This window comes from Chanodichthys erythropterus, chromosome 22 (genome assembly GCF_024489055.1).
Source record: "Chanodichthys erythropterus isolate Z2021 chromosome 22, ASM2448905v1, whole genome shotgun sequence".
Taxonomy (NCBI): Eukaryota; Metazoa; Chordata; class Actinopteri; order Cypriniformes; family Xenocyprididae; genus Chanodichthys; species Chanodichthys erythropterus.
Genome location: NC_090242.1, coordinates 27,734,782 through 27,760,791, shown reverse-complemented (window position 1 = coordinate 27,760,791; position 26,010 = coordinate 27,734,782). Strand labels below are relative to the sequence as shown.

The 26,010-nt window shown below is 37.9% G+C and overlaps 2 protein-coding genes across 6 annotated transcripts in view; one reads left to right on the top strand and one right to left on the bottom strand.

Moving 5' to 3' along the window:
• Positions 1 to 22,080, top strand: part of stim1b (stromal interaction molecule 1b) — a 35,931-nt gene extending 13,851 nt beyond the window's left edge. Inside the window, exons 5-14 of one of the 4 annotated variants that reach the window (XM_067376034.1) lie at positions 174 to 285; positions 406 to 518; positions 6,240 to 6,417; positions 10,971 to 11,148; positions 11,472 to 11,639; positions 11,748 to 11,848; positions 14,734 to 14,969; positions 15,172 to 15,252; positions 19,650 to 19,986; positions 20,830 to 22,080. In XM_067376034.1, the coding sequence (XP_067232135.1) occupies positions 174 to 285; positions 406 to 518; positions 6,240 to 6,417; positions 10,971 to 11,148; positions 11,472 to 11,639; positions 11,748 to 11,848; positions 14,734 to 14,969; positions 15,172 to 15,252; positions 19,650 to 19,986; positions 20,830 to 21,241 (1,916 nt within the window). In that variant the 3' untranslated portion in view covers positions 21,242 to 22,080. The remainder of the gene's footprint in view (positions 1 to 173; positions 286 to 405; positions 519 to 6,239; positions 6,418 to 10,970; positions 11,149 to 11,471; positions 11,640 to 11,747; positions 11,849 to 14,733; positions 14,970 to 15,171; positions 15,253 to 19,649; positions 19,987 to 20,829) is intronic. The other 3 variants (XM_067376036.1, XM_067376035.1, XM_067376037.1) reach the window with 3 other exon arrangements.
• Positions 22,081 to 23,617: 1,537 nt separating this feature from the next.
• Positions 23,618 to 26,010, bottom strand: part of slc6a7 (solute carrier family 6 member 7) — a 19,047-nt gene continuing 16,654 nt past the window's right edge. For both annotated transcript variants that reach the window (XM_067376039.1, XM_067376040.1), the window contains exons 14-15: positions 25,598 to 25,771; positions 23,618 to 24,380 (exon numbers count right to left, since the gene is read on the bottom strand). In XM_067376039.1, coding sequence (XP_067232140.1) covers positions 24,213 to 24,380; positions 25,598 to 25,771 — 342 coding nt within the window. In that variant the 3' untranslated portion in view covers positions 23,618 to 24,212. The remainder of the gene's footprint in view (positions 24,381 to 25,597; positions 25,772 to 26,010) is intronic.

Below are 26,010 nucleotides of genomic sequence, written 5' to 3'. Positions count from 1 at the left end.
GCATCTAGTGAGCTTTGTTTTCAAGCACTCAAGTCGCGGAATGCTGCTGACTGAAGTATACTTTGGGCTTAAGCTTCTATCATTCAGAATGTCTGAACTTCCATGTTTATGTTCTTAGTGTACTCTGGCACTGTAAACCACTAGCATCATTTGTGGGTTTTTTTTGTCTATAGTGTATAACTGGTCAGTAGAGGAAGCAGAGAAGTGGCTTGCCAGCTGTGTGCAGTTACCTCAGTATGTTAATTCCTTCAGGAAGAACGACATCAGTGGCAAAGCTCTGCCCAGGTAAGAAATCTCTATTGCCATAATCTGTATAAAACGTTTTTCCGCTTTTGGACTGAAATTAATTTACGGATCAAGATCATTGATTCACTTACTGACTCACAGTGTCTGTTTTATTCACAGACTTGCAGTGAAAAATGCCACCCTGCTTCTGTCCGTGCTGAAGATACCAGACCGCAGTCATGCACAGAAACTGCAGCTGAAGGCTCTGGAAACAGTGCTTTTTGGACCTCCACGTGAGTAACACTGGGCTTATTGAACATCCACAATACAATCTGTGGTTATATATAGTTGTCAACATTTGAAGTGGATCAAAAAAGTTCATCAAAGTTGTCCTAAGATAATTAAAAATGTATTTAAAGTCCATATAAATTAATCAGTTCTGATTCATTGGCAAACGTTGGTAAGTTTGATTCATTTCTGTAAATCAGTTGAAATTGTCGATTTGAATGAATCAGTTCTGATTCATTGGCAAGAGTTAATTTATGTGAATCAGTTCAACCTCTCCACTTGAATTAATTAGTTCTTGTTCATTGGCAAGAGTTAGTAAGATTGCTTCATTTCTGTGAATCAGTTAAAATGTCCATATGAAATAATCAGTTCTGATTCTTTGGCAAGAGTTGGTAAGTTTGATTCATTTCTGTAAATCAGTTGAAACTGTCCATTTGAATGAATCAGTTCTGATTCATTGGCAAGAGTTAATTTATGTGAATCAGTTCAACCTGTCCACTTGAATTAATTAGTTCTTATTCATTGGCAAGAGTTAGTAAGATCGATTCAATTTTGTGAATCAATTTAAACTGTCCCTTTGACTTAATTCTGTTTCATTGGCAAGAGAAAAGGTGTGTTCAACTTCATGTCATGTTGCGAAGACCAATCGGCATCTGACATGAAGCAGTGCATGTGGGTTAGAAATTTTTGTCCGACTTGAGCCACATCACTGCAATGTAAGACATCAAAGTACCTTGAGAGCGATTCGAGAGTCAGCGCATTCTGCTAATGCTCACAAATCTGTTTTAATATATTGTCATGTTTATCAAAATAACTCTTATAAAAGTAATATAGACCCACTTGATTTGTATTTAAATAGTATAGGTTTATGTTGAACTTCATTCTTGTACAGATGGTGCTTTATTAAGAAGTACATGAAAAGTGGCAATTATTGCATCTAATCCACCTCGTCTGTGATAAAGTATGCAAACTCTGCTCGAGCGTCACTACAGGAAGTGGAAAGTGTCCAACCTGACGGCTCCATTTTCAATTCTGCCCCCTAATGCAAATGGCAAGTCTTGCAGATCGGTCTGCTCAGCAGTGCATGAAGTCGAACACACTTTTAGTAAGTTTGATTCATTTCTGTGAATCAGTTCAAACTGTCCATTTGAATGAATTAATTCAGTTTTTTTGGCAAGAGTTAGTAAAGTCGATTTATTACTGTGAATCAGTTCAAACTGTCCATTAATTAGTTTTGATTCATTGGTAAGAGTTGATAAGTTTGATTAATTTCAATTAAACTGTTCATTTAAATGAATGAAATGAGTTGTTTGCAACATCACTCAGAAATATTCATTGTCGAATCACTACTGTCTCGACAATATTGTTCATAGCTGTTGCGGACTATATTTTAGTGTGACTGAAGTGCTGTCTTGTATTGCTTCTACTGAATTGTTAGAACTGTTTTCTTGATTCTTCGTCCTGTTTTAGATGTTTTAGATAACTGCTAGCGTTGACATGTTCTGCAAAGCATAACAAGTTTTTCTGGATTGATGTTTTCAGAGGGTTTTTTGGATGAAGTCCACATTGCAGTATTTGTTCATTATGTGCTGAAATCTAGGAAATTTTTATTCTGTTTTCTTTTCTCGTAAACAAATATCTTGTGCGTCTGAAAATAGCCAGCCTTATTGGAGAACAAGAGCCAGACAGAAGAGACATGTCCTATGTCAGCCATTACAGCACAATACTCAAGTACAGCTGGTGAAACAGAAAAAAGAAGGATGTTGACAACAAATAGGTGAAAGAAAGATTGATGGGGATGTAATGGTCAAGGGCATTCCATCATATGATTCACAGTTCATGTGAATGTTTTTACCTAGAGCAACCTACTTTCAGCCAGGGTCAAATGTTTCGAAGATGCTGGTGGCAAGAAAAGTGTTTTTGTAACAGCATTAGAAATAGTACCATCTTAATTCCAAAGGCTGTCGAAGACTGCATGTTGCTGGAATTTCAGCTCATACAATGTCTGCATGTCACTGATTATTTAAATAAATAAATAAATATAGTACTTAAACAGTACAGTACTATGAGTAGAAAATTAGCATTACATTGTAATAACATTGTAATAGGGCTGGGCGATATGACGATATATATTGTTTCCACAGAATAAAATGTCTATCGTTAGAGATTTTGCTATATCGTGTATGTTGCTGTATGTAAATATATTGCATTAGTGACATTTCAGAGTGATTAAATGCATTAATAAGAATATAAAGAGCAGGATGTGCCCGATGTTAAAGAGTTATAAGCGCAATATATACTGAAAAGTAACTCGGCGCAGTGCTCGTACTGACTGGCACACTGCCAAAGTGTATGCACAGAAAGCTGCCTCTCAGAAGGCGATCACAAGTTTGGGACGTGCTCAATGTTAAAAAGTGTTATTGAGCACAATAGGGACTTTCACGTCTAATTGCGCTTAAATGGTCAAATATACGCAACATACATTGTGTGGAGTATTCATTTAAAAACAACCAGTTATGTCTCAAGTGAAAGTAAACAGTTAGGTGTAAACCGGATGTGTATCAGTATAATATAGCCGTGCGTTTGGTCTTAAAGTGACAGCAGCCTAATGCTGCTGTTCTGTGTCATTAAAGGGATAGTTCACCCAAAAATGAAAATTTGATGTTTATCTGCTTACCCCCAGGGCATCCAAGATGTAGATGACTTTTTTTCTTCAGTCGAACGCAAATTATGATTTTTAACTGCAACCGCTGCTGTCTGTCAGTCAAATAATAGCAGTGATTGGGAACTTGAACAATAAGAGTCGAAAAAACTTCCATAGACAAATCCAAATTAAACCCTGCGGCTCGTGACGGCACATTGATGTCCTAAGACACGAAACGATCGGTTTGTGCGAGAAACCGAACAGTATTTATATAATTTTTTACCTCTAATACACCACTATGTCCAACTGCGTTCAGCTTCCGGCTAGTGAGGTCTGATCGCGCTCTGACAACGGAAGTGATGTCTCGCGCTCATTGAAGTATATGGGCGAGACATTACTTCCGTCACCAGAACGCGTTTTTTGACCTCACTAACAGGAAGCTGAACGAAGCCCTGCGTGAAATAAAATTTGCCTTTATGTTATTGGTTAAAAAAATATTTATGTTTATATTTATATAGTATGTTTTTGTAAAGTCATACTAATTGAAGGAACTTAGTGTAATCACTTTATATAGTGAATTCATAGACCAGTACATCTGTGAATTGTTTGTTCTGTCATCTGATTGGTTGATCCCTTCTGGTTTCAGATTCTGTTCATTCGTTTCTTAATAATCTCAGCTATGGCAGTTATTTGCCTCTCCGGTCACTGTTTATACTGTTCCTCACTGTTCTAGACAATCTTACTAAAGGGGCTCAAGGTGTTGTATCACTAATGGAAAATCTGTGTACAGTTTTCAGCCACAGCACTTACACATGAAGAAATGAGAACGCTGTACCATCTAACATCCCTGGAGCTGGTCAAAGATTATGTGTTCAAACAAAACACTCCTTTATATACATTCAAAGAGCTCTTTATCCAAACACTAGTGCTATAATTGCAAAGGAAATCCAAGACAAAAGTTTATCATATGCCGCCCTCAGTAAACCCACAGGAAATTTAACCTGATCCCAAATCAAGCTGGTTAAGATTGAGCGTCAAGGTTTCAACAACGTCTGCACAAATATTTTGGCACCGCTTCTCGTGCCATCACCTGCCATTTTCCTGGGCAGGATGTGAGCAGATGGAAATAGCACTCGCTAATCCAGTCATCCAGATCCTCCCGTTACCCAGCTGATGTGGGGAACACCTCTCTGGACTTCTGCACTCCAATTCAAAATAGATTAAGGCTACATCTATATTAATCAGGATACATTTAAAAACAGCATTTCGCTTCAAAAATGTTCTCCGCTCACACTAGCGTTTTCATTCGTCCACACTGCAACACTTAAATCATCTTACTGCACATGCATAAAACGTAATAAAAGCTAACTGAGATGATACAGAGAGACCAGATATAATAAAGTTGTTGTTCTGTCACAGCCATTTTATCTGCAAAATATCCCACCACTTACTGGTGTGAATCAAAACAGCTCAAAACCGCTATTCCATGTATGGCCTAAAATGCAATTGCACTTTTGCCGCAGAACAGCAATTTTCTGTCATCTTTGTAGGTTGTAATATGAAGATTTATTTTTAACAACACTATGAAAATGAATAGCAGGCACAAGAACTGTATAAGCATAGATATCTATGGATATAATATGCGTCACGACTAAACATGAATCACCCTTTTCGAATACCTCAGTTTTCTAAGTCCACACTACAACGCAAAGGGAATTTTCCACATCTTCAAAAATCTCAGTTTTCACAGGACAAAAACACCATCTCAGTGTGAATAGAAGGCCAAAACAGAGAAAAAAATGTATCCGGATTAATGTAGACGTAGCATAAGACAGATGTGACAGAGAAATATTGGTGTGTATTCATACATCCTGCATGGTTCGATCCAAACTGATAGAAAAAGTCCCAAAAGTGATGAAAAGCTAAGTACATTACTACTTGTTTCTATTACCGTACTACTTCTTGTTCAAAGCGTTCTCTGCGTGTGTTTTATGTCACGGTGTTGTGCAACCCTCACATGTGTTAAGCTGCAGTTGTAGAGACAGGAAGACAATCAGACTGAGCAGACCCTGATTTGATGTATTACGTTATTCCGGCCAAAAAATCCTTGACTCTTTTCCATTTACCTTTCTCATACTCTTGGGCTTGTGATTTTGCTAGTTCATAGAAAGTCAGGTCAATCCACGTCGCACATTCTAATCAGTCTGTTTTTAAAAGAATATTCCGGATATATATTTCGGATTTTTGATCAACATGATGAAGACCCATCAGTCAAATACTTTAACTGTTTTATTTTGGTCTCAAAAACAACATTGGAAATGGACGGTAAGAAAAGATTGCAGACCTAAGCATTTGAAAGAAAACATTCATTTGCTCCTGCCATTTCAGGGTCAGCTGGGGTCACAGATGGAATGTGTGTTGAAAAAGAGTCATAATTCTCACATGACATCACTGTCTTTAGAGTATGTCATACATTAGTGTATATTACAATAATATGTTCATTCATTCACTACTGTTCTTTTTTTGAAGAAGAAGAAGAAATTAATCAAAAGATGTCTGTTTCAAATAAATGCTGCTTTTTTAAACTTTCTGTTCATCAAAGAATCTTGAAAAAAATGTATTACAGTTTTTACAAAAAAAAATAAAATATTAAGCAGCACACCTGTTTTCAACATTGGTAATAATAATAAATATTTCTTGAGCAGCAAATTAGTATATTAGAATGATTTCAGAAGGATCATGTGACCCTGAAGACTGAGTAATGATGCTGAAAGATCAGCTTTGCCAAGAATAAATTACTATATTAAAAAAGACAAAAGTTCTTTAAAATTGTAATAATATTTCACAATATTACTGTCTTACTGTATTTGTGCAGCCTTCCTCTTTCAAAAACATTAAAAAAATCTCACTGACCCCAAACTTTTTAACTGTAGTGTACATGCCAACGGCACAAATCATACAAAAACATATTTTAAACTAAGAATATAATATGACAGTCCATGGATATTGGATGAAATATAATTTTTGGGTGAACTCTCCCTTTCATTGTTCCTCAAGTGTTGTTTTTTGCTCTTTTTGGCAGCGAGCGAAAACAGCTTCTTGAAGGACTTGATGCTGGTGGTGTCCATCATGGTTGCAGTGGGGGGCTGTTGGTTCGCCTACATCCAGAACCGAAATTCTAGGGACCACGTGGGCCAGATGATGAAGGACCTAGAAGGGCTTCAGAGAGCTGAGCAGAGCCTTTTGGACCTGCAGCAGAAGTAAGCACTCAGTTTGTATAAATGAACAGAAAATATACTTAAAGTAAATAGCAGCTAGCAGGCCCGGAAGGCTTTAAAGTGGAACTGTCAAGCTCATGTTTCATGATGCACAGTTGAAAAAAAAAAAAAAAAAGTTTTCTAAATCATCTTTGTGAGGCGGGACTACTTCTCTAGGTGGAGGAACATCTGGTTGTAAGTTAGCAATGTATTTCCTGTAGGTGGAGTTTGAAGAACTGCATTGTAAACAGTCTGTCATGGATAGTTACATCACAACCCAAGCCAAAGAAACAAACCCAAAGTTCACTCTTTAGCTAGTAAGTTTGTACACACAAGGATTGCTAAGCAATGCTGTCAGGTCTAGTCTCATGCTAACACATGCTTAGTTAGTATGAGTATGCTTTCAAAACAGCTTGATTAGTTTTAAACCTTTTTTCCAAGATAAAGTCCATTTGCTGTAGTTACCGTAAAGAAATTTCTTTTTTTGTTTATACACACTGAGGGATGAATATTAATCATGGTCTGGGGTAATTGACAGCATGCCAGATGTCAGGTTGAAAATAACCTGGAAAATAGCTTTAAGGTTTATTACTCATACATTTTAGTCTGGTTTTTCAATCAATACTTATTAGTGTCTTCTGTCTTGAAATTCCACACAGTTCCAGACACTGCAAAAAAACAGGATAGAGGATTTGAGAATGTGAAATATCTTTTAGTGTTTTTGTCCAGTTAGGGTAGCGGTATCACATTCAGCTTACAGCACAGGAGGCTACGTCACTCTTCTAATAGCATGATTCATCAGAGAATTATATTACATTAGTAAACAGCAGCCTTCTGTTACGCTAATGAGCGCTAATGCATATTACTTTATACTTCATTATTTTAGTTTACTTTATTACATAGCTCTCTGGAATACTCGATTCTGATTTGTGTTTCACAGAATTCTTTTGTTAGACATTTTTGTATGACCAAAAATGGTATATATTGGGTGTTATCCATGGCAAATAGTCTTAATTAGATAAATAATACTTGAAGAAAAGGTAATGCTTACCTAATGTTATATATATGTTAATGTTAAATACTAAAGTTAACATACAGAAGACAGAAACTATTAAAGGGTTAGTTCACCAAAAAATAAAACATTGTGTCATTAATTACTCATCCAAACCCGTTAGACCTTCATTCATCTTCTGAACACAAATTAAGATGTTTTTGTTGAAATCCGAGAGGTGTGTGACTCGTCCATAGACAGCAAGAAAATCAACACTTTCAAGGTCCAGAAAGGTACTAAAGACATCATTAAAACTGGACATGACTACAGTGGTTCAACCTTAATTTTATGAAGTGACGAGAAATACTTTTTTGCGCAAAAAAAAACTTTATTCAACAATATCTTCTCTTCTGTGTAATTTTCATACGTTGTTTACGTCCAGCACTTCAGGTTCTATGTCAGAACGCTGACTCATTATTGGCCGGCTCCTGCGTCAGCATCACACACATGTGTCGTGCTGCTCACGTGATCAGCTTTGGCCAATACTGAGCCGGCATTCGGACGTAAACACAGAAGCCTTCACTGTGCTAACTGCAGCAACTGCGTAAGGATGATGACAGGGAAGAGATTGTTGAATAAAGTTGTTATTTTTGTTTTATTTTTGCTCACAAAAGGTATTCTTGTCGTTTCTTAACATTAAGATTGAACCACTGCATTTACGTCAACTGTTTTAACTATGTCTTTAGTACCTTTCTGGACCTTGAAAGTGTCGGTTAAATTGCTGTCTATGGACGAGTCATATACCTCTCAGATTTCATCAAAAATATCTAAATTTGTGTTCCGGAGATGAACGAAGGTCTTAGTGGTTTGGAGCGACATGAGGGTGAATAATTAATGACTGAATTTTCATTTTTTGGGTGAACTAACCCTTTAAGAATACATGTTTATTAGGTCTAAAGGGGCTTGAAATAAATGCAACAATGTCAGATCTATTATTTAAAGACAAAAAGAGGAATCATTGTATCTGGTGGAAATGATTTCATTTCCTACTATCTTTGTATGTTCAGGTCAAAAGACTCTTGCAGAGTGATACAAGCATCCCTCAAAATTCCTTAAATGGCAAAAGGACGGGCAGTGCTGTGCTGAATCCGGCTCGGAGTGTTTCAGTCAGCCGCATTATCATGCTGCATGCTCAGTTCAGCTGGTGCCCGCTGCGCTGAGGCAGAACAGAGAACGTGTCTCTGTCTTTTTTCAGAGGTCAGAGGTCTCGGAGAAGTTCACGATTTAAACATCCTTTCTTTACGGTGCATTAATTTAAAGCAATGGCCTTATAAGGAGAGAGATGCAGTTTGGTGATCTATATTAGTTTACTCAAGGAAAAGCTGTAGCAGAGGAATGTTTGTTGAATGTAATGTGATTAAGTCACTGTGTAAGTATGGCTGGTGTTACAGAGCAGCACATGGATCAGAGTTTGTGGCATTTCTGTCCTTCACTCTAAATCCCATTTGGAACAGAGATCAGGACACCTTGTTTCCACTTTGGTTCTCACTACGTCTGTCCCTTGTGATGCAACGGTCTCTATCTATCTATCTATCTATCTATCTATCTATCTATCTATCTATCTATCTATCTATCTATCTATCTATCTATCTATCTATCTATCTATCTATCTATCTGTCTGTCTGTCTGTCTCTCTGTTAGTCTGTCTGTCTATCTATCTGTCTGTATCTATCTCTATCTCTTTATGTCAGTCTATCTATCTATCTATCTGTCGTCTGTCTGTTAGTCTATCTGTCCATCTGTTAGTCTCTGTCTGTCTGTCTGTCTGTCTATCTATATCTATCTATCTGTCTGTATATCTTTCTGTCTGTCTATATATCTCTATTTATCAGTCTGTCTGTCTGTCTATCTATTTTTATCTGTCTGTCTGTCTGTTAGTCTGTCTCTCTGTTAGTTTGTCTGTCTATCTGTCTGTATCCATCTATCTATCTATCTATATCTATCGTCTGTCTGTTAGTCTATCTATCCATCTGTCTTTTTGTTAGTCTGTCTGTCTGTCTGTCTGTCTATCTATCTATCTGTCAGTCTGTCTATCTGTATCTATCTTTCTGTCTGTCAGTCTGTCTATATATCTTTATCGGTCTGTCTATCTATATTTATCTGTTAGTCTATCTATCTATCTATCTATCTATCTATCTATCTATCTATCTATCTGTCTGTCTGTCTGTTAGTTTGTCTGTCTATCTATCAGTCAGTATCTATCTATTTATCTATATCTATCATCTCTGTTAGTCTACCTATCCATCTGTCTTTCTGTTAGTCTCTGTCTGTCTGTATCTATCTATCTATCGGTCTGTCTGTCTGTCTGTTAGTCTGTCTATCTATCTGTATCTATCTATCTGTCTGACAGTCTGTCTGTCTGTATCTATCTTTCTGTCTATCTGTCTGTCTATCTGTCTATATATCTTTATCTGTTTATCTGTCTGTCTGTTAGTTTGTCTATCTTTCTGTCTGTCAGTCAGTTTGTCTGTCTGTCTATATCTATCTATCTATCTATCTATCTATCTATCTATCTATCTATCTATCTATCTATCTATCTATCTATCTATCTATCTATGAAATTCAAATTCAAAATTGCTTTATTGGCATGACTGTAAGTAATACAATATTGCCAAAGCATATATACATAAAACAAAAATAAAAACATCTGTATAATAGAAGAAAATATTATCACGTAACTTAAGCTTAATTTAACAGTGTAACAAATTAGAACATCTAGAATGTTTATCTGTTTATCTATCTCTCTAATGTTCTATCTATCCATCTGTGTGTCTATGTATGTTTGTCTACATCTGTCTGTCTCACATTCTATCTATCTGTCTGTCTATGTCTGTATTTTGGGTCTATCTGTCTGTCCGTCTGTTTTTTTGTTGATGAACTTCTAGTTGTTGTCTGCTGTTCATTTCCTTTCTTTGCATTTATCTTCTGCTCCCGCTCCCGGTTATGTGAGTGTAACTTGCTGCCTTGGCCACTGTCACATCATTGACAATATAATTTATACCTTACTTCCTGTCTGAACTTGGACTACGTCAGCACGAGAGAAGAATATCATGTGCATCAGCTGAAAGCCTAGGAAAGATAACACTGTGTGATATCACAGATATGTCAAACAAAACAGATTTTAATTATTTTGAATGGAATCGACGACTTCTTGTCAACACAAAATCACATTAGCCGCATTAACACAACTAAATTTAGTCATCCATGTCCTAAAATATCTAAATGGTCTTCCAATGTATAGCTGTGAGGATGCATTTCCCTGTAAAGCTGTTTTACCACAAAATTGCCACACTGAACAGGCCACATCTTGTTCAACTGTTTTTCTTGAGGAAGAGGTGTGGTAGAGTGTTGCAGATCCAGTTCCCTTTTCATGTCTACTCAGTTCTCCAGAGCTCCACCTGATGGTGGCTCAGGGGAAATATAACTGTTAGTATCATTAACTGTATGGTAACCCCAACAAGTTAACAGTGGTTCAGCTTGAGATTGATAATGTGTTTGTGTTCAGGCTGCAGATCGCACAGGAAGAGCACCACTCGGTGGAGGTGGAGAAGGTCAACCTAGAGCGGCAAATGAAAAGAGAGATTGACGAAGCCAAGCAGGAGGCTCAGAGACTGCGAGAACTGCGTGAGGGAACTGAGAACGAGCTGAGCAGACAGACATATGCAGAGCAGGAGCTGGAACAGGTATTACAATAAAGCAATAAGCCCCAAGAAGCAAGGGTTTACATTGAATTTATAACAGCCAAGGAGTGTTGTCAGGCACAACGTGGATCGGAATATAAATGGAGCGGAGTATCTTTCAAACCCTAGTAAAATAATAGCATGATTTATGTCTAAGGCACATGCCTCTTTTCATCATTCATTCATTAGCAACATTTGGAGAACCTTGCAGTCTCTCACAGATTCACCTTACAGGTGTCCCATCACCATGGGAACTGGTGAAGAGGCTTCCCTTCTCAAAACACCGAAATGCAGCCAATATTTATGAGCGTGTGTTTTTGTTTTAGGTGCGAATGGCTCTGAAGAAGGCTGAGAGGGAGCTGGAGTTGAGGAGCGGCTGGTCTCCTCCTGAAGCCCTGCAGAAGTGGCTGCAGCTCACACACGAGGTGGAGGTGCAGTACTACAACATTAAGAAACAGAATGCAGAAAAACAGCTCACAGTGGCTAAAGAAGGGGTAAGATACATAAGTCACATACTCACATATTACAAGCTTTAACTGAATATTAAATCTTGCTTAGCTAGCTTATTGCTGTTAACAATGAAGTTGTGACCACCATAACAGGCAGAAAAGATCAAGAAGAAGAGAGGAACTATCTTTGGGACATTCCACTTGGCCCACAGCCCTTCACTGGACGATGTCGATCACAAAATCCTGTCAGCCAGGTGAGTCACCATTTTGGGAAAGCTCTTGCCATTTTTGTATGCAGTGTACAAGGTGAAATAAAGAGGCATTTTAACCTACACTCTTAGAAATAAAGGTTCCACTCAAAATTTAGCTTTCGTTAGGGCAGTATATCTCTGATATCACAGCCTTATGTCCTCTTTAACGGCGAAGCTGAATCCAGCTCCTTATTCGTTTGTCTTTTTTTAAGTGTGAGGCTCCCTTTATATCTAAAGTCCTTTATGTCTATGGCTCTTCTCGCAATAAGTGCTGTTAGAAATCAATGAAGAAAATAAGCATTTCTCCTCCATGTTGCGTTAAATCCGACAAAGTGGTTTAATAAAGGATGTTTTGATCTTGTGAAATACAAAAATTTTGTACATTTTACTCTACCAATATATTTTATATATTGGTAGAGTAACAAAATCCAAATTTGTATCAGTTTTTATTGTACTAATGTGTTTTTTATGAACCATTAAACTCAGCATATGATATGACAATGCACACTGAGCCACCTGTTGTGCCATCAGCCCATTTTGTGGCGCAGTTTCTTGGCTGCCACGGAGTTAAATTCATGAAAGTGGACATAAGGCCTTGTACTGCCCTACAGCACTCTTTACTGTATCAGTCTTTTTATGGACCCTTGAACTTGGCAAATAGGACAATGCGATTGATCGGCCAGGGATAGGAATCGGCCGATATTCCTCATGATCGGCCCAGATCGGTGATCGACCGATCAGTCTCACTTCTTACCGATTCCGAGCCGATCTTTTTTGTTACCAGCGGCACATGCAATTACGTCAAATGCGCGTTCTCGCTCTCTTCTCTGTCACGGTGAAGTGACACACACCCGCGCGGGTGCCTCCTCTCTCTCACTTGTCTCATTCGCTCCGGTTAAATAGTACTTACTGCGCATAAATTTGAGTAATTCCCACAGGTTTCGTGCTGGAGTCACACCGAAAGCACGTGCACGGTGCACCACTGATCTATATTAGTGAAGCGAACAAGCCATGCTCTGTGTCAAACAGAGTCAGAAGTCAAACAGACTCACAAGTACCAAAACGAGTAGCATAATGCTCTTAAACTGTAAATACATACAAAAGTATGTCAAAACCAGCGGCACAGGCAATATTGGCAAGTATTCAGATAAACAGTCAGTTTTGAATCATTAAATAGCTAAGAAAGTGAACTCATGTCATGTGTATAACAGTATTTGGTTCGTTGAACACCGTTCATAAACTCTCAAAGAGACAGCAGTCCAATATTCCTGCTGCTGTCTGTCATGTTAATCAAAGAACAAAAGACAGAGAAAATCACTTTCTGCTCTTGACTGAATACGTTTTATAACTTTAATGGTAAGAATTATTTGCAATAAAGACTACAGACATTAAGGTAACACAATGTGTTATTTTACATTTGATTACTTTAATTTCTGTAGTATTTCTTACCTGAATAGAAACCCAGTTAACCCAAAAAACATAGCTCTCTTTATGCTATTGCATTTATTTGAGCTGTTTATATTTAATTACTGACTTTTACTTGTTTTGTTTTTTTTAATGAAAATAAAACTTTGCATTGAAGAAAATTAGATTTTTGTTTGTATATGTTGTCAACTATAGTTCTTAGAAAGAAAATCGGAATCTGCAAAAATCGGTATCGGCCGATCTCACTAACAAAAAATCAGAATCGGCCAAGAAAATTGCAATCGGTGCATCTCGAGACAATGCACACAAGCCGCATTGCGCCATCAGCCCATTTCACCGTGTGGTTTCTCGACTGTCACAGAGATGCTTTAAAGCGGACATAAGGCCGTGATTTTAGAGGTAGACTGACCTAACGAAAGCCAAATTTTGAGCAAATAGATCTTTATTAATGAATGCGCATCCACACTCTCCTATTCTTTATAATAAAATGGCGCACAAAGGAAATATGTTATAGACAGTATTTATAAACCGGAAGTTGTAATGCGTGAGCATGCAAAAAATCCTGTGCACATGTGAAAAGTTTAACGTTTTTTAAAGTTGAACCTTTTTGTTGTGCATGTTTTTAGAAGATGCAAAATGCAACTGTTAAACATGTCCATGGAAGAGTAGCGCAGTGGAATGGAAAAACACGCTCTGTGTGAACGGCCCCTTAGTGTGAAGAACTTTTTAATAATCTGAAGAACCTTTTTCCAATGTAAAGCCTGTTGGGGCTTTCGCACCAGAGGAACCTTTTCATAGTTCCTAGAACTATTGGCTGAAGTACCCAGATTTTGCTGTGTTTGCACCGCAGGAACTAGGAACGATTTTAGTTCAAGGAACTCCTTTTTGTCAAAAGACAACGAGCGCAGTGCTTAAAAGGGGCGGGGCTACATAAGGTCTATAGGAACTAGTTATGATGTAAATGTACGTTGATTGGTCAAACGCATGTCAAACACCTGGCAATTTCAAAAAGCCGTGTAAACATATTCATAAACATGGAAAACAGCTATAACGGCATTTACCTGTTGTGTTCTTTTCTCCACCTCAATGATATGTAATACCCACTTTTTGCACGTTCATTCACGTAAATTATGCATTTTCATTCCATCTCCATTATCACGAAACAAAAAACACAATCATAGCATCCTCCATCCACCGTTTTTTAGCGTTTGTAAATGTCACGCTGCTGTCGACCGCTTTAGAGTTCCTATTCCCGGTGTGAATGCAACCAGAAATATGGGCCGGAAGAGAAATTAGTTCTTGGGGAACTATTCTAGTGGCTAGTTCCTATAACTGAGTTCCTAGAACTGTTCGGTGCAAAAGCCCCTTATTTCTTTTGTGAATTGTGAAAGAATGAACCTTTATTTTAAAGAGTAACAGCAACCAAACTAAGCCTCACCTCTCTTTCTCTCTCACTTCTACAGACAGGCTCTAGGAGAAGTGACCACTGCTCTGAGAGAAAAGCTCCATCGGTGGCAGCAAATTGAGATTCTGACCGGTTATAATATTGTCAATAACCCTGGCATGTCATCTCTGGCCTCTGCCCTCAACCTGGACCCTGCTTTCCTGGGCATCCGCTCTGCTACACCCCAACACCTACTGTTCTCCGACGACCTAGACGACATGGATGAGGACATACTTTCCCCAGGAACCCTGCAATGTGAGTTTATCTTGCACACAAGTGTGGTACATTGAGTTAAATCTGATCATATTCATCCGTGTCACATTTTAAAGCTTCTCAGCAGTCTATAACCATTTTAAAATGATCTGGTCAGTAGTTTTCTAACCCTAATACGTGGCAATTGAGCTTTCCGTTGAGCTTTGCCTTTGTGTGGTGTGATATCATTGGCTAATGTCCGCAGATGCCGCCTGGCAGATGGATCGGCGAGTGAGCGACCTTTGGCCCGTGGCCGCCGAGAGCCAAACCCTGTGGAAACATTCTGGTTGGCAGCACCCCCTTTATTCTCTCAGCCAATGCTAACACATAGCAAACACTTCTGTGTTCCTCCCACTGGCCGGTTAAGACCTTCTAGATGGAAATTTTATATCCATCTCTTAAAAAACACCTTTAACCCTTTATTAGGCTTTTAAAGTGCAGATGTGGAATCAGTGCTGCTGTTTATATTCATCTCAGTGTGGATAAACACCAGAGCAGGTGAAATCTTGGTCTACTGTGATCATTACTGTGCTATTAAAGATATTATTATGAATTAGAAGCCACTGATTCCATGTTTGCACTGACTTTTTTGCCCGTAAAATAATGCAGAAATGTGACCACACTTTTGTATTGAATATAATGCTGCAAAGCAATGCTCTGTAGGTAGCTTTTTTTTTATATTATGTATATATATATGGGCTTTTCACACTGAAATTGTTAACCTTGGGTTATTTTTACCATTTGGTGTTAGCATTGTAAAAGCTAACTGGGTGTTAAAACACATTACCCCCCTTTCAGGATTTCAATGACGTCACATAACTGCCAGATTCAAACTGTGCTTTTGCTCTTTGGCTGGTACAGAGCCAGAGACGGACATGCTCAGCGCACGTCATATATCACAACTATGCAGTGTTTTCAGCCACCTAATGTTTCTTTTTTTAGGTTTCAGGCATATAAATACACATAAGCACTAGTAAAACAACACATTTAGAGTTTGTAAAATACACACTGATGTCAGACATCAGTGGAAGCAGCAATAACAATCCATTCAAATATAATTTGCAGGTGTTTATTCATATCAGACACACATAGTGGACCTAAGTAACTATAAAGTTTGCCATTATTCTATTATTCTTCCAGTTCACCAGCCACTTACTTGCATGTACTTCGGGAGAAACTGATGAATTCACATGCTGTAAATCCGACTGAGAGGCGCAAGCTAATCTCGCGTTATAGATCAAGATAAAGATCATTTATAAAGGTTTTTAAACGACAAAACACACTCGCACATATTTGAGAATCGGAATATCAAATAGTTGATGACATGGCAAGCAAGGAAAAATTAAATAATAGCGATACATCCGTCATACTGTGTTATTGTGGCTACGGTGTGTCATGTGACAAGCATGATGCATCGCCATGGAAACAATAAGGGCAAACGTTCTAAAATAACGGTTGCCTTAAAAAACTCACTCTGGGGGGTCAGCTAGAATACTTTAAAGTCACTTTTAACCCTTTCAAGAGTTTAATCTAGGGTTAATATAAATGTTAACCCAGTGTTAAGCCCAGGGTGCAAAGCCTATATTTAAACTTATTAGACGGCTCTTTGGAATATTGGACAATGGCAGCATTCTGCGTATAAACATTTTGAAAATTGTCTGTTAAACTGTATTGGCTGTTGTCTCATTCACTAACCTTTTATGCATGAAATCTGCATACAAACATTTTTACGAACAAATCATGATTGATCAAAATATTTCATACTAAAATGTATTCTAAATTTACCCCCAAAAAATGTAGGAACAACTGAAACCAATTGAACACAACAAATCTAGGTGGCCTTATAGACCTTATGTAGCCCCGCCCCTTTTCAGCACCACACTCATTGTTTTCCGTCTTCTGGTTTGTATTTCCACAGCATGAAGTTAAGATCTTACGGGTTTATGAATGAACCGCTCATTTCACAATCTTCCCGGTCTACTGATATTTGTTATGACATCCGCTTCAAACATTACAAAGCTCATGATAGCTTTTGCTAACTGTACAATAAGTAAATCCACTTCACCAGCTAATTACTCTTCAGCCGCAATGCCATAGAAACGTACAGCAAAAACGAAAAGTTCAAAGACGAAATTCTAAAGATGTCTGCGTGCTTTTTCCTTTGCCACATAAGGTCTATAAATATTAAGATGAAATAGAAATGATTTGTGCATATTTTATGCAAATTACTAACCTTGGCCATGCAGTCGTTCATACTCTAAAAATTCATTAATATTACAATGAGGCTAAGAACAAATTCATGCACCTACACACTTTGTGAAAAGTTGTCCTGTGTATATAAATATGAAAAATCCACAAAATAATTTGACTCCAAACAATATTTCATGTCCATTTATTCTTTAAGTAGCCGTGTAATAAGCTGGATAATGTCATTATCTGTGTTAAACATTTCCATGATTCATTCAACTAACCAAGAGCTGTACTTTTGTGTAGGCTGTAAACTGTGTATCTGTTATCATACGGTTTTTGTGGACACTTATCTTCTTTGCACTGCAGTCTTGCAATGCTTTCACACTTTTGTGTGTTCACTTCCTGTGCCACATCATCAGCTCTGTTTCCTTCCCAGCTCTGTTTTCCTTTATTAACCATGGTTAATGTGCTTTTATCATCACGCACACTCCTTCCAACTGTAACTTTCAAAATGTGTTTCAGTGATGTGTTTGTATTTATTGTGGTCAATCTTTTGCAACAAAGACAGGCCTTTATCAACATCATAGCAGAATAACTCATATTATACCAGATATCATTTAGCACTACAGCTTAGTGTTCCACATGTAGTCCTCTGTTGACACCTGCTGTAAAGATGCTTTTTGGATAATCAGATCACAAGTGGACGACGCTAAATACAGATGTAAATGGGCTCTAAAACGGTTTGAGCTTGTCCACTTTAGACCATTTTCAGAGGTAGTTGAAAACGCATTCGACCGGATTGCCTTCATAGTTTAGATGCTCATGTGTGGAACAGCCACAAAAAAAAAAAAACATCCTCCGCCTACTGACTGAAAGGGTTAGTTCACCCAAAAATGAGATTTCTGTCATTAATTGCTCACCTTATGTCATTCCAAACCCTCAAGACTGACAGGTTAAAGGAAAAATTATTGAATAAAGTTTTTTTTTTATGTTTTTGCACACAGAAAGTATTCTCATCACTTCATAACGTATGGAACCACTGTACTATTTTAACGATATCTTTAGTACTTCTCTGGACCTTGAATGTGGTAATGCCATTGCTTTCTATGGGAGATAAAAAAAAATCTCTCGAATTTCAACAAAAATATTTTAATTTGCAGGTTTGGAACGACATGAGGGTGAGAAATTGACAGAAATTTAATTTTTGCTTGAACTAACTCTTTAATGCGTACACATTTTGGGAAGCGCACTAGCCAGATGCAATTTAGTCTTTGTCGGCTGAAGACCCATGTTTGGTTTGAAGACGAAAAATGTACCAAGCACAATGTTCTCTCACCATTCCCGATTTCTAACACACACACTCACCGCATTCGGCATGGTATCGCGGCTATCGGAGCAGAAATGAAAACCGCTGCTCTCCGTGTGTTTTTCTGTCGTCTCCGTGCGTGTTCATATGTAAATTGCACAAGCTTATTTTGTCAATAAGATCGAAAGATCTGAAAAAAAAAAAAATTACCCGCCCATAATCGGGAGCAGAAACGAAAGCTTTTGCTTTGGTTTAAATTCCATTCGGCTAGCGCGCTTTCCATAATGTTTACGCTTTAGGTCATTAGGCGTTCTTTTGTGGCGGTTCGAACACACTTGATTGCATGAACATTTCCACCACGAAAGCAATCCGTTCGAATGCATTTTTGACTATCTCTGGAAGTGGTCGAAAGTTTTACACCTGTATTTAGCATCGTCCACTTGTGATCTGATCAACCAAAATGCACCTTAAAGTATTTGAAAGTGGACAAAAGCGATGGATTAAAACACCATGTGTAAATGGTATGTGTCTCCCTCGTTTACTTGTGATCCGATCGACCAAAACGCATCTTAAAAGTGGTTCAAAGCAGTGTTGCCAATTTAGCAATTTTGTCACTAGATTTAGCAACTCCCTCAGCCCTTTTGAGATTTTTTTTTCAAAAGCCTAGCAACAAATCTAGCAACTTCTTGGACAAACCTTATCTAGATTGTTCTCACTCACTAATCTGTATATATATATATATATATATATATATATCAGTGAAATCGCCATTATGGCATAATCTAGAGACATTTAGCGATCAGATTTAGGTACTTTCAATCAAAAGCAGTTGGCAACATTAGTTGAAAGTGGACAAAAGTGACAGATTAAAACACTTAAATGGGTACGTGTCTCCCTCGTCTACTTGTGATCCGATTGACCAAAACGCATCTTAATACCAGATGTAAACACTACCCTAGTTAAGTCATGACGTATTTAATGCTGTTTCCGGTTCCAAGCCTCCACTCCATTTCAAGTGAGAATACAATCTCAGCAGCTGAGATTCACGGTGTCCAAGACACCAATACGGGTTAGGGTTATCTCAATAAGATTGAATTGTTTGATGATCTCTCCCATGTACAGAGAGCATCTCACAGAGACTGGATGATTTGAATGACAAACATCTGTGTGTGTGTGCCTCTCCTCAGCTCCAAGCCTGATGTCCCTGCGGCCACGTCACGGAGACCCCATGCTGAACCTCAGCTCACAGAGGTTGGTAGAGGGCAGCGAGAGTGAAGCTGGGCCCCTGCGGCCCCCCGGCCAGCCTTATGTGCGGCAGACTCGCAGCCACTCCTTCGGTCATGTGGAGTTTCTCCCTGTGCCTTCGCTCTCTTCTTCTCTGTCTCATCCCTCTGTTGTCTCTTCCTCACGTTTTGCTGCGCTTCAATACCGTTCTTCATACTTCACGTCAGTGGAGGCGGTCTCAGGTCTGCCACCAACAGGGTTCACTGGTTCACTCAGCGATCAGAGTACTGAAAGCATCGGGTACCACAAACACAGTTTGCTGTGCGCACACACGGCATGTGTGTAGGTTGTACACAACCTTCCTGAACTAATTAATTGAAATATTTCCTATTCTAAAAACATTTGCTAACAGTTTACTTAACAGTGAAATGCAATCTCAGAATTTTACGTAAACCTGTAATAATTAACTATATTAAATGTACTTTATGTATTTAATCTCACTTTATTAACCAATGTCTTTGCTGCTCCTTCAATGATCCAATTCAACCACACTAATATACAAAAGTTACTTTAGATTAGATTTAGAAATAAGAGTGTTGAACTTCCTTCTCCTTTATCCTATTCTTCTTTAATCCAGAATGGCAGCACAGCTGAAAGGTTTGTTTGAGTTGCGCCCTCTACTGTACAGGCATAAATATGCATTTCCTTCCGCCTGAGGCTTATTCATTTCACCTTTGGTGTGAAAGGGCCTTGACATTTGCCAAAAATAGAACTTTTTTTGTTATAAAAAAACAAACAAGAAAGCCCAGATGAGAAAAAGTAATGTAACATTACTTTTCATAAAAAGTAACTAATTAAAGCAATTAGTTATTTTTTTCAGGGAGTAATGCAATATTGTAAAGCATTACTTTTAAAAGTAACTTTCCCCAACACTCGAGGGAAGTAGTCTCCCACAATAAACTGCAAACCGAATTCAGGTTTGGCTCCATTCTGTATGGATTTATAATGAGGGATCCACTTGATTCACATCATTATATGGAAGTAAAATGGATTGTGACTGCCTTTTCATGTTGACTAAGTTTAAAAATTGAAACGAAATGGGTAGATTCTGAAATCCTCTTCTCTAATTGTACCATCACCTAGGGATCTGAACCGGTCGGAATCGGATTCCTCCCTCTCCATGTCTCATTCCGGAGACGCCCAGCTCTGCTCCTCAACTCCACTCTACAGTACGCGGCCCAAAACCAATGGCAGTTCCTCTACCGACAACCTTCTGCTGCAGAAAAAGACCTTTGGCATGGAGAAATGTGCCAGTCTCGGAGAGATCCACTCTCAGCCGTCTAGCCTCGCCTCAGCCGACTCGATGCGCTCTCTCAACTATACCTTCGAGCAGGACGGCCCGTCAGGAAAGGGATCCAATCGAATCTCTCATATCACAGGCAAGAAGACCCTGGTGGATGAGGACAGTGGCTCCACTGGAGAAGACACTGAAAGTTCCAGTACGGGCCGCAAGAAACACACCTTTACCAAAATCTTCAGAAGGCCGAAGAAATAACGACAGTATTGGGAAATTGTCTAATATGAAAGGATTAAGATGGTACATTTTAACCTAGCAGAGTTTACTAAGAACATGTAATTTATAAGGAATTTTTGATTTCTATCACAATTGTGTCGACCAACGGGAACAGAAAGAGTTATTTGTTGGGAACAGGTATATCACCACTGTACATTTATTTATTTACTTCAGCAAATAAGGGCACATTATGTCCATTTTTGGTGTGAAAGTTTCTTCTGTTTTTAATTGTAGGTAGCGTGAGCTTGGGGCTTTCATTCTCAAAACAAACGCCAAAGTGCATGCAAAGGGTATGCTGTTGTTTTACATAGGATTTGCTTGGGCTTCTTCCCTTTTCACATGCAGCCCAACATTGTGTTGCCAGAGGAGACATTTGGCCATAAATATTACCATCCAAATCTCCTTGCTGAAAAAAACACCACATGACACCGTATGAGTGTGCAGCATTTGTGCTTGTGTATTGACCGACTGGCTCTTCTGATTTCTCCTGTGGATACCAAAATTTGGTTTAAAATGTTTTAAACTTGTTACGCCCTCAGAGGAGATCAGTGCCTTTCATTTTAAGCATTGCCAAATGTTATTGCAGTGAACTGCCTGTGTGTGAGTCACAGACAGGATATGTACTGTAGTTCTCGTCTCTGTATCTCATGTTCATCGTGTAACTACATGCCTACATGAACTTCATTCATCCTACATGCCTCTGACTTGCTTTCATACTGGAGAAGTAATAAAAAAAGACATAAAAGGGAGGATGTTTTGCGGCGAATAAAAAAAAAGTTGAGTGCCAACATAAACTGGGGAGTTTCTTTTCTTGACACTAGGACACAAAACTTTTTAAAATTTTAAAATTGTCACTTATTAGCCATTTCTTTTTCATATTTGACATTAATTTTGGCAGTCTTTGTAAGGAAAGTGAAAGGTCAAATTATTAATTACACATTTTTTTAATTTAATAAGGACAATGTATTATCAAAAATGAAATCTAAAACAAATCAGTTAATTATATTTTTAATTTTGGTACCATTATTCAAAGGTTTTTCTATTATTTTTTTTTTTATTAAGAAAAACTTTTATTCAGCAAGGCCACATTAAATGGTAAAAAGTGACAGTGAAGATATTTAAGCCAATAATATATAATATTTTACTGTATTTTTGATCAAATAAACAGCCTTGGTGAGCATTTCTTTCATTTGTGACCCTGGACCACAAAACCAGTTACATAAAGGTCTTTTTTTTTTTTTTTTAACTGAGATTTATACATCATGCATCAATAAGCTTTCCGTTGATGTATGGTTTGTTAGGAAAGGACAATATTTGACCGAGATACAACTATTTGAATATCTGGAATCTGAAAAAAAATATTGAGAAAATCACCTTTAAAGTTTTCCAAATGAAGACCATAGCCATGCATCTGCACTCACAAAAATACATTTTTGATATATTTACAGTAGGAAAATTACAAAATATCTTCATGGAACATGAGCTTTACTTTATCCTAATGATTTTTGGCATAAAAGAAAAATCAATCATTTCGACCAATATAACTATTGTTGGCTATTGCTACAAATATACCCGTGCGACTTATAACTGGTTTTATGGTCCAGGGTCACATTTAACATTTAAAAATCTTTCCGACCCCAAATTTATGAAAATTGTGAAAAATAATGAAATAGTTCATCAGGTTTTACATTTTCAGGGGGGGGGGGGGGGGGTTTTGTTATTAAATTAGCATAAAATACCAATAGACCACAACATAAATTAAATTGGGATTTTCTTGACCAAAAACAAAAAAACACCTAAATAGGTTTCTAGAGTATCCTCCTCAGCATTTCATTTTTTCTTTGCGTCATAGAGCTGGTGATAAATCTGTAAATGTCTTTTTGAAACCGTCGCAGGAAGTAGCAATGCTATCATTGTTCCACTGTGAAATATACACCAACGCAGTATGCAGACCCAACACTGCAGACGTTCAGTGTATATATCCCCCAAATTCTTGAATTGTTCATTCAGGATAAGCTGAACACTATGAATACCAGAGCTTTTTTTTTTTACCAGGGCAGTCTGTACACATTTATTCTGTATTATTTAATATATCCTGAAGGTTTGTTTGCACCTACTGCAGTGGAGGAGAACATTAAACAGCGAGGGATCATGCACTTTCAGAGAAACCATCTAAATCCAGATAGCTCAATGAGTTAGTGTCCACAACAAAGCCCCAACAAGGGCAGGTTTACCACTGTTACCATGGTGCTCTGAATAAACAAACCTGTTGCAGAGCCTCCTCTGTCATAAGGAAGTATGCTTCTTGAAATAACCTGAATCTGCCCTTAGTCAACATCATCTTTTTCTGAGAACAAATTATGAAAACATTGTGATTTTATTTGCTGGATGTGTGGCATTTCAAAACATTTTGAAAATGGTAATGTTTTTATATATTTAAACATTCTAAAGAGGCTTTACAATGCCTCTTGCACTACATTTTATTTTCATGTGAATAGTTACTATTTTATATATGTTCAGTTTTGCTACACATGTCTCTTAAAGGCATTTTCCTGATTTGATTTGACCTGGCTCTTGTACATTACGTACTATAAAGAAAAAACAGATCATGTTACTGAGTCTGTTACCTTATAAAATAAGTCTTTACACTCTTTGATGAAAAGACTAGGTGAATGGCATGAAATGGAATCCTTAGGACATCAAGTATTCAACCAAAGAAACCAAATGTCTTTTGTGTTTCTCAGTCTTCTGACTTTGGCCTTAGGCCCAGTACTATTTCAAAAGAGCAACATCATCATAAATATCATCATCAAAACTGTCCTACAAGTCAGTAACGTCATTTCAGTACAGCTGGACTGGTGAAGAAGTGTGTACCGTTCTCCAGACAGAAGTTCTCACCAGTACTTGTCCTTTTGAGAGGGTGCAGTTCCACCTCCCAACACTTGGGGCAGTGTTACGCTTCGCTTACAGCCTCCCAGTTCATGGCGGTGAAGTCCGCTTCAGTCAGGTTAACCGTGAAGGGTCCCTCTACTGTCTGGGGCTCCACGTGCTGCTCCTGAGTGGCCGTGTTTATGTTGTTAACACGCCAAGAGTTGAGGGGACGGATGGATTTCTTAAAGCGCTGAAACATAGGTCAAAATAAACGTGTCACACATGCTATACATTCATTAAAAAATTAAAGTGCCCCTATTATGCCACTTTAAAGGCATAAGTCTCATACAATAAGATTACATTCATTCAAGGTCAAAATTTACACAGCAGCATCATTTCTCATAGTACCTGAAAGGTTCGATAAATGATTCTGACTCTCTAAACTCCTCTCAGAGAGATACTCTGCTCTGATTGGTCAGATGGCCCAGTCTGTTGTGATTGGTCAACACTTAAAGAGTGCGTGTTGGAAATGAAACCGCCATTACCATCAAAATTTCTTCCTCAGCACTTGAATAGACAGCGATATGAACAGTATCGATGCTGTCAGTTTTACCGTATCAATTCAAGCTTGAGTCCTCATCCTTTGAAAGTGCATGCAAAGTAAGTTTGCTTTCAGTGTGCAGAAAACACCTTCTTCTTGACATGTTGACAACATGAATTTAAACTATTCCAGGCCTCAGCTACAACTGCAGTGTTTGAAGGCGGGTCAAAGTAGACGTTGTTCACGACAGCCAATGAAGTCCATAGGCTGGCAATAGTGCCAATTTTTTTTACAAACCTAAGTAGGTTCGTGCAGGAAGTGAGACTAGAATTACTGACGACTAGATCGGGCAGTTCCGAATCAATTCTTGACAATAACTCAGCACTCTGGTCTTTGAAACTCTGCAGACATTTTACATTCACAAATAGCTACAGTACATTACAAATGACATAAAAGGTGTATCCGCAAAAAAGCATAATAGGGGCACTTTAAATATTTTTTTTTATTTATAACATAATTTATTTACATTTATTTAAAATGTGTCAATTATCAATATTAATTTCATTTAAATTATTTTTAACAGTTTTATAGTTTTAGCATAAAGTACTTACAGTTAATATGTACAGTATGCATGTATGTTTTTTTTTTATGTTTTTGAAGTTCTCATGCTCATGAAGCATTTATTAAATCAAAAAATATACTAAAAACAGTAGTATTATGAAATATTACAATTTAAAATATGAATTTTTTATTTGAATATATTTTAAAATGTAATTTATGTGAGTCCTGTGATTGCAAAGCTGCATTACTCCAGTCATCAGTGTCACATGATCCTTCAGAAATCATTCTAATATGCTGATTTAATGCACAAGAAACATTTATTATTATCAGTGTTGAAAACAGTATGGTGGTTTGGAGAGACTTACATCTTTGAGAGTGCCAGACTCTTTACTGACAGCCACTATTGCCCAGATAAGAATCTGCAGACAGCAGAAGGCACCCATACACACGCCCAGCGCTTTGCCCCAGGTCGGAAACACGTATGAGCCGTAGGTCAGAGACGTACGGTACATCTCGATGAAGATGTAGGTCAGGATGAACTGTACAGAGAAAACAATCTCTTGTCATTCTGAATATAAAGACAGAGGCCTCTATGAATGGGACCATCACTCTCAGTGAGATACAGTGTCCCAGCAACTCTGAATTATTCATTACACTGGACACATGACAGACATGGTGTTTGATTCCACTTTGCTGCAGAAGCAAGTTTCTGACCATAGTACAATTCTGTTCTGACCCTTAAAAGTCTGATAAATGATCATTTCCATATTACATTTAC